The following is a 12,392-nucleotide window of genomic DNA, read 5'->3' as shown; positions in this document are numbered from 1 at the left end:
CGGCATTTAAAGCTTCTGATTATTGAGCTCAAGTAGCCCTCTACAACGCAAGATAGTTTTATTATATATATTTTTAATTTGTAATAATCAATAGTTAATTATATCAAAGGTTCCACTTGGGGATTTTTTTTTTTATTAAAACAGCCACATGTAACGAGTGTCATGGTGGTTTAAAGGGTGATTTCTGCAAGTTTTTTTTTCTTTTTTGCCTCAAGAATAGATTCCAGTGGCTTCTGATGCTTTAATTCATGGGTGCATTTTTAATTTAACAAGATTATTTGACCAGGGAGTGCACATGTACTGTAACTAAACACTTTCTGATGTCATCTGATGCTTGTTTTAAGTCTGTTTGTTTTCCTTTATGTGAAATTTTATGTTCAATTTGTTGTTTTCGGTTGGACCTTTTAAGCTGCTCACTTGGCCACAACTCGTACAAGAGATTTTGAATCTCTCATCTCCTGGTAAAGTCAACTTACACACAGATAAAAGGCATTCATACAAAATATCAGAGAAGTTATATCCTTTTCAAATAAATTTTAGTATTTTTAACAATTGCTTTTTATAGAATCTAGTGTGTTCATGCATTTTTAAACACGACAAAACATTTTTGGCAAATTCACACTTACAAATGCTAAATCTAATTGAATTAATTGTATTTTTGTGTTTCCACAAACAACCTGTAAATCAGAAGGAGACTATCACAATTTTGAAGTCAAAGTCTTTAACTTTTATTTTGGTACAGAATGCCTGTTGTTCCAGAAGAGGGTACCCGGGGGGAATTGTGTTTTTATAAGTGACAGACCATGCTAATCACATCTGTCACAGTTAAAACAAACAGGATAGTAGATTATTAATTTAGTTAAACAACACATTAAATGAAAACAAACACTATTTTATATTTAAAAAAAAGCATATTTATTAGTTCACACAATGGAGCAGCGCCTTGACATGATAACAGTAAATCAAAGCAGAATGTGTCCAACATATTGGAGAACAGATGGGTGAAATGCAACTGCAACAGTATCAACAAAGGCATCAACAAAGGAGAAAAATACAACCAAAGTTTTATCATGCAGTATGTTTGTGCAAAACCTTTCTGTTCACAGCTCAGAGTTCCCCTTCCAAACACACACACACACACACACAAGGCAGCAGCTCCTTGCTGATGGAATGGAGGGGTTTTATAGACACATGTTGACAGTCCAGAAACCGGTAGGTAGCAGAACTGCGAGCGAACAAACTCAGAGAGGCGTGTGGGCTTTATTTCACCAGTCCGATCTTCTTTGCCTCAGTTTCATATATCAACAGCCTCCACATTTTTACTATGAAGACTTCTGCCTCTTCATCGAGAACCTAAACACAAACAGGTCCTCATCAAAAACAGCTCAATAAATCTACTTGTGATGTTTAGTATAAATCAACCACATATTCCCAATGAGAAGTACGATCACATTAGTTTAAAAAGGAACCAGAACCAATTTCAACTTACCATAGCAACATCATCCAGAATACCCTGAGGGGTGCTGTGTGCCATCACCTGGAGAGAAAAGAAAAAAACATTCAGTTAAAACGTGCAGAGCAACACGTCAAGACACTCTTTCATAGAAGCTTTCATACATTCCTTGGGAACAAGCGTTTTAAATTACAGGTATAGAGTTTCCTCATATTCACAAACCTTTGAACAGACAAAATCAACCAGTGTGGGTTCCTCCTCGCCGATGTATTCAATAATCTTCTTATTGATCCATGGTCTGATGCGGCGATCCATCAGAGTCTACAGAGAGAACAATTAGAGAATGTAAACACAGCTTAAGAAACTTTAGATAAAATGCACACTGTTAATACAGTTGTTGCCAATCAAACAGCCAGAAGCTCTTTACCGAGTCGACCATAGTCCAGTCCAGAGGGTAGGAGAAAAGCTCCGGCCTCGCTGTGGGGATCTTCTCAATAAGGCTCTTTATGTGCTTGCGTTTCTCCTCTGTGTTGATGCTGCCTTTGGCCCCTGAAATTTCTGCCCCATCCAGCCCCAGACTCTTGTCATCATCACCGTAGTCCAGTGGAACCAGTTTCCTTTTGCGAGGCTGCTCATCAGCCTCTTCATCATCGAACTTGTTGAAAACACTTTCCACGGTCGCCAGCTTCTTTCGCTTCCCAACGTTGAGCTGACTGGGACTGTTGGTGGCACCTGGAGAAGAGAAAACCAGTTTATTTTTCTGGCACGAAGCAATGATGCCAACCAAACAGATCCCTTTGTGTCATTAGTGTGATACTTTACTCACCTAGTTTGAGACTGAGACCGATCTTGGGACGGTGTTCCTCTGGAGGTTGGACCTCAGGTGTGTTCTCGCCTGGAATGATGATGCCGCAGGGAGATTCGTTGCCGGGTGTGTTTGGAGTCGCGTTCCCACTGGCGGAGGACACCGAGGGAGCAGTAGTGATTGGTCGCATGATGGGTTTAAGTTGTGGCTTGGCCTCTTGTGAGTCCTCACCATCGGGGTAGTCGTCCTCCTCTGCTTCCACATCATCATCGTCCGAATGCTGTTGGGGGGGTCGGGGCATCGGCTCTGCGGGCCTTCCTGACCCTCTCTTCTCACGATCTCGATCACGGTCACGGTCAAGATCACGATCACGGTCACGATCACGGTCACGGTGACGATCACGGTCACGATCCTTGTGGGACTTCTCCTGGACCACCTCGTCCTCAGGTTCAAGTTTCAGAGGAGGCTGTCGCCTGCGCTCTGCCTCTTCCTCCATCTAAACAAATAAGACATGACACATGAACAAAGACTAGCTGCAATGGACCACAGGTCAAAGTTACTTGGAGAAACCAGGTAAATTGCAGGACATGATTCTTTGTTCCCAGTGTAACCACTTTACAAAAGTGCATGAAAACACAATGAGGGACTCACCCTCTGCAGCTCAGCATCTGGATCAGGGTGGCCTTCAGCCAGAAGCCTCTGCCTAATCTCCTCCAGTTCCTCCTTCTCCCTCTTCCGGTCTCGCTCGTCCAATTCGGTCTCCTTTTCCCGGTCACGAAGTCGCTTCTGCAAGGCGCTACCCCTGAGGAAGAGAGCGTGATGTCAAGTGATGATAAATGCAAAACACGAGAACAGTGTCTCCTTCACACTTCTAAATGTGCATGAAGATAATAACCTGTAGTATTTCGGGTCGTCTCTGTCGTCGTCGTAATCTTCAAGGAATTCTTTAAGTCTTTTGGCTTCTTTCATCTGAATTTAATCACAACACATACATGTATAAATCCAGCAGCTCTATATATCTGCCATCATAATGTCCAACGGCAAGAATTATCTGCTACAATTCGATCTCATGTGTTAAAGCATTCAGGTGTACCATTTCACGACGCCTCTCATCCTCCCTCTCCGTTTCTTTGCTGTAGTCACGAGACTTCTTCCTCTCCCGGATCTCCCAGTTTTTCAGCCGCTTTAATAAGACACAGAGAAGTCATTCAGTCAGGCAATAGTAAAAGACAGTCTTTAAATATATTTGTGTGTTCAACTTGTTAAGCCCATGTTTGATCAATCTAAATCAAAATGACAGAAGAGAAAATAGCCCTACTTCTTGGTAGGCCGCCTCCTTGTCTCTGAGCCTCCTCTCAAGTCTCCTCCGTTCGTACACGTCCTCCTCATCTTCCTCGCGGTCTCGTTTTTTATCTTCTCTAGTCCTCTCTCTGCAGAAGACAATGGGATACTGGTGTTAGCCTAATAAATCTTAAAACTGATATGAAGAAAAATGTGAAGAATTGAAGTAGTGTCAAGCACTTATTTCACGTGTAGTCAGTCGTGTTGATTTGGTTTGAGCCAACGCCAGCTGCCAAAAGCAGAGCTTCACTTTACAACACAGGTCTCATTTTATCAGATTTACATGAGTCGGCACACTTGTTTTCCTACATGGAACTACAGATATTTGCGGCATCTAACGGACCTTTCAATTATATGAAGAAAGGTGACTGAAAGCTACAGAACAGCCACTAAACAAACCTTCAGATTGATTTCTGAAGTCTTTCTGAAGAAACTGTATGGCCATTTTGGAGGCTTGCCTCATATTTCCCCTCCTCTGTTTATGTCTAGAACAGTCACTTGAATTCTACAAAACAAACCACCTGTACACTGTGTCAAATAAATAAGGTGCCTTGACATGCATTAAAAGGCCAACCACACATTAAGTATGACATCACTGACCTCGATCGGCTGCGATCCTCACTGACATCTCGACTCCTCTCACGCTCCCTTTCTTTCGTCCTCTCCCGCTCGCGATCCCTCTCGCGGTCACGATCGCGGTCTCGGTCTCTTTCCCGCTCCTTGTCCCTCTCTCTCTCCCTTTCCTTCTCCTTCTCGCGGTCGCGTCGCTCCCTCTCGCGCTCCCGCTCTTTGTCCCTCTCTCTCCTTTCCCTCTCGATCTCCAGCCGCTCCTTTTCCTTCTTTCCTTTTTCCTCCTCCAGCTTCTGCAGGAGCCCAACAGGAAGAAAAAGGGGGAAAAAATTACGTGTTACTAGACTTTCAACATCAAAAAGATCACACTTAAATACAAATTTATACACAGGTTTAGAGCACTGAAAATGATTTTGACTCCTCACATACTGCCATGACTCATTGCCTTGGAGAGGCTGGCTGCTTCAAGTGAGGAAGTCCTCTTATCCTTGATGTTTCCTCCTGGAAGAGTAGTCGGCTGCTTGAGCAGGTTTAATGCAGATACTGCTCAATTCAGGACACACTTACTTTAAACCATAAATTGCAGGTCAACCTTGAAAAGCACCAAAAAATGTAAGGTAATACCTTCAGGAAGGAGTTACAGGAGGGGAACTACCTCTAAAAGTTTTCTGGTGTTTTATCTGTTCTTTTTAACTCGAAACATTTACATTATTATTATTTGTAACATCGAAGTGTTGTGCATGGATCACTTCCTGTCCTGGCTCCAGTATTCAGCCCTCCCCTTGACACATACGCTTATATTGAATGATCTTTTCTCACATATGTAACAGGTCAGCGCGTCCTCTGTGGTTTCTACGTGCTCTATGGGGATCTGAGATTATGCTCTGATGTAATAAGAGGCCATTCCAATACAAACTCAGCTGTAGGCAAACGTACTGGTCAAACCGATATCCGCCTAACCAAATCAATGTGCACTCCAGCAAAAGATGAACGGTAATAGATTTGACCTGATGTAAGAGATATTGTAGGTTCAAATGCATAATGTTTGACATGACTGTCGTATGGGTTCTGGTTGAAATGGGGCCAACTCATGCAACAAACACACTCACGCTAACAAAAAGCACTAAAAATTATTCACCAACTGCCATGTAAGCTTGGAACCATTAGACCCACAAGTTCTGACTGTACACATAAGATCAGCTCTATATAATGCCCTGGTTTGGTCTTGCTTAGGGGTGCCAAGTGGATTAAAACAAGCCCAAGCTTAATGTGGCAAACGGCCCGACTAAGTGGATTACATAATCAGCTCCCGTGTCTTCCTCGTGGTCATCTGAGATGCAGGGGAGCTGCACCAGAATGCAGCGCAGCAGTGCGAGAACTCTCTATACACAGTGAGCGACGCGCAAACGGGAAGCACATTGTATTGTACACTTTCATTTATATGGTAAACTTCTGCTGTATATAAAATCCTTGAGAGTTGTGGAATGAGATGAACGATTATACTTGCTAAGCTGATGAGTTTTATTTGCTTAGATCAATCAAAGTTGACCAGACATGCTTTTACACCAGAGACTCTGTGCAGCACCAGGTATCTTTTACAAGATCAATTCTCTCTGTGATTTGCACATTTCCAATAGTGACTAGTTATATTTTTAAGACAGCTTATCAGGAACTCTAAATATCTACATAAGTACTTAATTAGGGATCCAAGGATACACGATTTTATTGTGGATTGTGAAAACAACATTGATAATCTCTGATAAATATTCTCATGAGTTACGTGGCAAAAGTTATCTGGCTAAATCATTTACAGTCATGTATTGATGGCCTGATCTATTTTGAATTGCCACAAGGGGGAGCCTGCATCCTTCCAATAACTCCAGAGTCCTGATCCTGTCACTGTGGCTGAGGGCTCATCTTGCCCTTTGAGTCCCCAACACAAATGTAAAATTGAATCATGTGGCTTTATGATTATTCATGCATCATTATTATTTCTGCACGGATAATCGTTACATGAAATTTTTGTAACATGCCATGACTACCCTTAATACTGTCAATTTGTCTGCTTTCTAATTGGTTCACATTGACATAAACATCATGATATTTTCTACAGACCGTTTTGGAGCTATCGGTGTGACACTTACAGGTGATGAACTACGGTTTTCAGCGCTTCTCTGCCCCTACACATCTTACAGGCTACGTGTGGAAGGAAAAGCAGGTCAAGCGTAAAGACGAAATGATCAGGAAAAATTATACCTGTAAAGCAGTTCATCTACCAACAGTTCATCCACATAAATAACATTAAAAAACAACTTTTTTTCTCAAATTCACGTCCCAAACAAGTCAGATACTGTATTCCATTTTACCACAAGGAAATTAGTGAAGGCAGTCTTACCGGCAGGTTGACTTGTCTCTCCGGTCTCACCAACCCAATAAATGGTTTAAAAAAAAAAAACAGAGTCGGGCCCACAGTTCAAACAGTCCTCTGACTGATTTAAAAAAATATGTAACAGCAGTTAGTGTTCAGCGCTGTACATCTTGTTTTTTTTAATATTCAAAAAAAGCTGTAAGAAGTGTGGGTCTGACAGCTGTTGAGTAATAAAAAGAAGGAAAGGACTGGATAGGTCTGATCTGATCTGATCTAGCTACACTTGTTTCAAATTTAGGAACCGTGTTAGCATTTTCATGCAGCCTGGATGGGGGCTTTGAAAACATCTAGGAAATTCATAATACCTAACAGGTTATCAGTTAACCATCTGACTCCCGTAACTTACCTCTTGTTATATAATTCCATTTACCGAAAAGTGCTTATTGTGTGGCTACTTTTGAATCAGTGTCATTAAAAATGATGTTAAAAAAAATGTTATCAAGTACCTTTGCTTATGTAATGTACCCAAATTTAGATTTATGGTACTTTCACATTTTAAATCGAGTATTTCCATTTTATGCAACTTGTTTGAAATTGGGATTCAGTTACAACTTCAGAGTAACGTCCAGTTCCATTATTTTGTCCCTGCAGCTTTGTCTTCCTCACTCCAACACAATTTATGTGTGATTCCCAAATACACTCACAGATTACATTTATTGACCTATTCTGTCCTGATTAAATAAATAGGGTAGACTTAGAGGTAGAGTAAGACACATAAAGAAAAAAGGTAGGTAAAAAAACAAAATAAAAAGAAATGGACCTACCTTGTATGTCTTCAGACCACTGAGTGCTGTGGAGGGGCGCTCCCTGCTTTAACAAAACTACAGCCTGCAGTTCAAACTACTGCAGTGGTTAGGCTCATTCAGTCTGTGTGTGTTCTTTAAACACATCTTTCATTATCAGAGGACCTGCAGAGGTTCACTGAGCTCCTCGGCTTTCTAAAACCCGTCAGAAAGCGAGTACAACATGCTACATCTGGACATCAATTGGAATTAACCAACACCCCAGTTTCCAAAACCAGTACCAGTGGCACTTGTCTTCGAGTCCCATGTCAATAAATGTAATGGAAGTGAACTGAGAGCCAGCTGCCCCTCTGCAAACCCTCCAGAAGGGAGCGCCCAACATGAGTAAAGAAGAAAAGAAAGATCATACTTACATCCTATCCTCGCAACTTTTTCCAAAGCTGAGATTCTGAGATTCATCTTGCTCTAGTCACCAAATGAACTCTACCACATTGGTGGGGTTTAATCAATAGATTAGCTTTAGATGAATTTAACATTTTGTCCATGCACTCTGTGTGATGACTTTAGCTTGTGCAGAGCTAAAACCTTCAGTCTCAAATCAGAATTATGAATAATTATAACGATTGCCCAATTCGGAAATAGTGACAGATACCATTAAGCCATCTATGTGTGGTCCACGTAGTATTTGAATACTTTTATAGACACTATAAAATCTTCCAATCAACATCTACAACTTGTCATTCCTTGTCTGCATTTCTTTCACTAACTAATCTAAATATTAACAGATGACCTTCATAATATAGTTGACAGTAACAGAACAGTCTTGTGGAGGAATAACCTCAGTAAATCATATAAATTACAGCATTATTTGCTGTTCTCCTCCAAAACCTAAACTAGAGTAACAACAGCGGTTTGATACATTACCTTGTGTGTGTCGCGAAATTTACTGATCTCTCTGGAAATCAAGTCTCTCTTGTCATCCTCCATCTCCATGGCATTGATATCCTCCTTACGCAAAGGGGAGAAAGAAAGGAAGAAAAACACACTAAGTACTCAGCGGTTACCAAAAACAAACTACAAATCAAAATACATTTATATATTGCGATCAGTACCTCCTCTTTCTTCTCTTTCCGCTTCTTGTTGCGAGGCTGACTGTCGCCGTCCTGCGAGGGAGCGTTGAGCTCACTGGCATACTCTCGGATCAGGACTTCTATTGCCCCCTTCACAACCTGGTCCCGACGCAGGGTTTCTTCATGAAGAACCTCCTCCTCATCTTCCTCTCCATTATTTGCCCCACTACTGGCTCCCTGTGTGTTAAAAGTGGAGAAATAAACATAGAAAATCCAGTTTAACAAAATGACCAACGCAACAGAAGTGTTAATTTTGTTTTTTACTCAGCAGGTGAACAGTTTACCCCATTGGCACTTCTCTTCTTGGCCTTCCACTCATCTAGCTGGGCCTTGGTCTTGGCATCTACCTTGACCAACAGCTTCTTATCTCCTAGGAGCAGCTCGTGCAGAAGTCTGAGGGCTCGCAGTGTGGATTCAGGCTCCTTATATTCACAGAACCCAAAAGCTTCCAGGGATTTGAGAGCAGATTAAAAAGTTAGTTCCAAAGATGTTAAAAAAAAAAAAACTAAAACAAAATACCTCATAATTGGAAAAACTAGCTGTGTACACAGTGAGGGATTTGAAAGATACTTTGATTTCATACTTCACTTTCTGCAAATTAGTCTCAAGAAAGCATAACTATATCCATTCCATAACATGCATTCACATCATGAGAAGATGGTTTAAAAGTGTCATTCCCTTTTTGCTTTTACCTTGAAGTTTCCCAGAGGCACCTTGGACCCTTTTCCAGCTTAGAACAATACCACATTTCTACATAAAAAATAGAGCAAAAGAAAGGAATTATTTACTTTCCTCATTACAGATGCGAATGTTTAACTGATGTGCTTGATGGTTTGTTACAAAGTACATGGCAGGTGAACCGTCTCTATATTCCAGGCTTCAACGTATCAGATCAACAGTAGCGGAAGGCTTTCATCATCAGAGCCAGTTGAGAGAAGAGCAAAAGATGTTTTACACTGAGAAAACCCTTCATTGTCGTTCTATTCTTTTTGTTTTTATATCAAGATAAATTCCATTTCTGATGTAACAGATGCTGCAGCAGCGTCTACACTAACCTCTTCGAAGCCACCATGGTTGTTTGTTGCCAATAAATGTGGTCAACCAACTATAGCATGAATAAATATGAGAGCACTAGCTATACGCCATGGGCATGTTTGCACTATTGTAAATTTCAGAGATTTTTCTTCTGTTAAAGTAAAGTCTTCTATCTTATCGACATGTTTGGGTTCGTATTTTCCTGGGTGAGACCAAAGACAAATTTCTTACTTTACTCTATAATAGTTGGTTCTCTTCTAATGTTTAATCACAAATTAATTGACGACTGAATTATTGGTGCAATAGTATTTGTGTATCAGATGATACCTGCGATGATTTATGAGGAGCTCTGATCAAAACCAGTGACAGTTGATTCATGGTGCTGTTTACCTTGATGAGCTGTTGGATGTTTGGGTTTGAACACACTGTAATAAGTCACCTGCAGCAGGTCACTGCCCCTGCCTGTTATTTTATCATTCTGCTCTCAAAATACTCACAGCTAGAGTTTCAATGAACATTCGCTGAATAACAATGAACTCAGTGTGTACACTCACCGCTAGAAGCTGCCTGACTAACATGTCAGATGCCTTTTCAGAGATGTTTCCTACAAATACGGTGGTGGTGGGGCCACCGCTGTCATCTGTGTCCTTGGCTCTGATGGTGCCAGGCTCCTTCTTTGAAAGCATCGGCTTCTGTGCTACAGCAATTGAGGTCGGGACAAGTACCTGTAACATCAGATTACGTGAGGGGGGAATTTGGTGTTACTTTTATCCCGAACAAGAATAAAGAAAACAAAGGATTGAAATGCAAAGACTGACTGAGTCATAGCCTTGCTCAAGACCTGAGCTACACTGCTACTGTGGAATTATTTTGTATTTAATAGCAGGCCATACAGATCCGCTGACATAAGGTAAGAGCTCTTGTTTGTAACTCACTGTGGGTGTTGGGGTCACTACGCCCATATGAACCGGGATCATGGGAGTACCTGAAACAAAACACAGCATGATAATCGTGAAGGTTTATCAAACAAACACTGGTAACAGTTTTCCTCTTAATTTATGTTAAGTGAAGTATACCTTGTGACAGAAGTACTTGGAGTGTAAACTTATGTATGGCTGCTATATTTATGGCTATTACTTTGTAATTTCATATGACAATTTCCAGTTACAAGACACTACCTTTGAGGGATTTTATTAGCTCATTTAGTATCCTGATTAATAATTTTCAGAAGTCTTCTTCTGTTAACAAGTGTTTCAGCCTCATGAAATCACAGTGCCAGCCCAGTGAGTACAGTGAATTTACTGCAGAAAAAAATTCATTTAATTTGTTTACACCACATATAACCCAAGACACCCAGGGTCTGATTTACAAGCACAGCTGTTCCATGCTGATGTGACCACACAGGTATAATCGTTACCTGGCGGAACAGTCGGGCCAAATGCACCAAACTGAGGCGGCGGGATCCTGGGAGGTAACTGCGGGATGCCAATCTGCTGGCGGTTAAGCGGAGGAGGGTAAGACATCCTGATTTACACAGGCAACCTACGGAAGACAGAGAGGGAGAGGATGTTAAACTGGGGAGGAGGAAAACGTGATGGACGTTTTACAGAGTTACACTGAGCAATGTCAACAATCATGATACCATAAACGGTCAAGACAGATACGTTACCGCAGCTGACTGCGGACGTTACAAACCAGACAGGTGCGATAACGTCTCAATCTACGTTAACTAGCTAAATTAGCTCGTGCTACCTAGCCAGCTAGCTAGCCAACTAGCTAGCCAACCAGCTAACACACACTCTGTGGCCTTGCTAGTTCGCATTAGCTGCAGCGGTCATGTACGAGTTTACTCACCTGCAGACAAGTTTAAATTAAAAACCAGTGTTTAGTAAACTATGGGTTATCCAAATAAAAGTCCATTAAATACGGGAAACGCAAACACGTAACGCTAAAGATTAGCGTTAAAAATTGTCACCGGTCACTACAAGATCTCGTCTGGATCCAAATAATTGGGAGCTATTCTTTTCGCAATGAATCATGGGATACCAGATGAGACTCTGGATTTGCTGCCCTAAGTTTTGTCTCTCAGGTTGAAACAGGCAGTTCCTCTTTCTGATCTTAGACGAGATTGCCTGAGGGACTGCAGATTTTCTGTCCTTTTAAAATCAACCACAGTAAAGTGACATACTTTATAGTTTTTTGACCATCCACATACATGTTTCATATGTGTGGGTGGAGCAAAATAATGGATCATTGGAATAATATGGACAGATGATTTAATAATTAAAATAATTGCTATGTGCTGGCTGCCCTGAATATGATACCTTGTCTTGTACTGCAGTAAATATTTAAAAAACAGTCACCACATTGCATTTGCATTTTCAGAAAACAATGAGGTGACAGACAAACGCATGTATTTCATAATTTGATCAATTTTTGAAACTGTAATATCATTTTATATACAAAACTGGCTGTGGGTGCTGTATGCAAATGGATTGCCTCAAATTTTTATTTTGTTTCTACAATTTATTCTTATTTTCATTTCATGTACTTCTAATTTGCATTAAATCTTCCTCTTTCTATATGTAGCTGAAACACCCACCCTCTCTCCATGGGATCAATTAAGATTTAGAAACTCAAAGTTTAAAAACTTTCAAGGTTTATAGAATAAAAAATAATGGCTGATTATTAGAAATTAGTATTAGTATTGGAAATACTCGGCTACGTATATCTATAAGGTTGGACTTGTAGTAGACGGACTAAATGTGCAAAATCGCTGCAGTGGACCATGTGTAACCACGTGGTCTATTTGATTAAATAGATGTTGATGCAGGTTAGCAGACTACACAGTCTACCAGGAGTATTTAAATAAAAATTAAGGTCCGAT

General features: G+C 40.8%; 1 protein-coding gene across 4 annotated transcripts; it reads right to left on the bottom strand.

The window, feature by feature from the left end:
* Window positions 1-883: 883 nt before the first annotated feature.
* Window positions 884-11,539, bottom strand: rbm25a (RNA binding motif protein 25a). Of its 4 annotated transcripts, none has more exons than XM_037071319.1 (18): window positions 11,360-11,539; window positions 10,923-11,047; window positions 10,441-10,490; window positions 10,060-10,239; window positions 9,163-9,220; window positions 8,755-8,915; window positions 8,453-8,647; window positions 8,265-8,348; window positions 4,200-4,462; window positions 3,577-3,688; window positions 3,352-3,441; window positions 3,154-3,227; window positions 2,910-3,060; window positions 2,280-2,754; window positions 1,881-2,185; window positions 1,676-1,774; window positions 1,490-1,537; window positions 884-1,353 (listed from the first exon to the last, which is right to left on the bottom strand). In XM_037071319.1, exons 2-18 carry the CDS (start codon window positions 11,026-11,028, stop codon window positions 1,261-1,263), a joined length of 2,544 nt encoding a protein of 847 aa, XP_036927214.1. In that variant the 5' UTR covers window positions 11,029-11,047; window positions 11,360-11,539; the 3' UTR covers window positions 884-1,260. The 4 variants fall into 4 exon arrangements, with proteins under 4 accessions (XP_036927214.1, XP_036927215.1, XP_036927216.1 ...); XM_037071320.1 differs by having other exon boundaries at window positions 8,265-8,345; window positions 11,360-11,538; XM_037071321.1 differs by having other exon boundaries at window positions 10,060-10,230; window positions 11,360-11,538.
* Window positions 11,540-12,392: the final 853 nt, after the last annotated feature.

The sequence above is a fragment of the Acanthopagrus latus genome, chromosome 16 (genome assembly GCF_904848185.1).
Source record: "Acanthopagrus latus isolate v.2019 chromosome 16, fAcaLat1.1, whole genome shotgun sequence".
Classification (NCBI taxonomy): domain Eukaryota; kingdom Metazoa; phylum Chordata; class Actinopteri; order Spariformes; family Sparidae; genus Acanthopagrus; species Acanthopagrus latus.
Note: the sequence above shows the minus strand (reverse complement) of the source record. Positions and strands in the feature narration are given on the sequence as shown.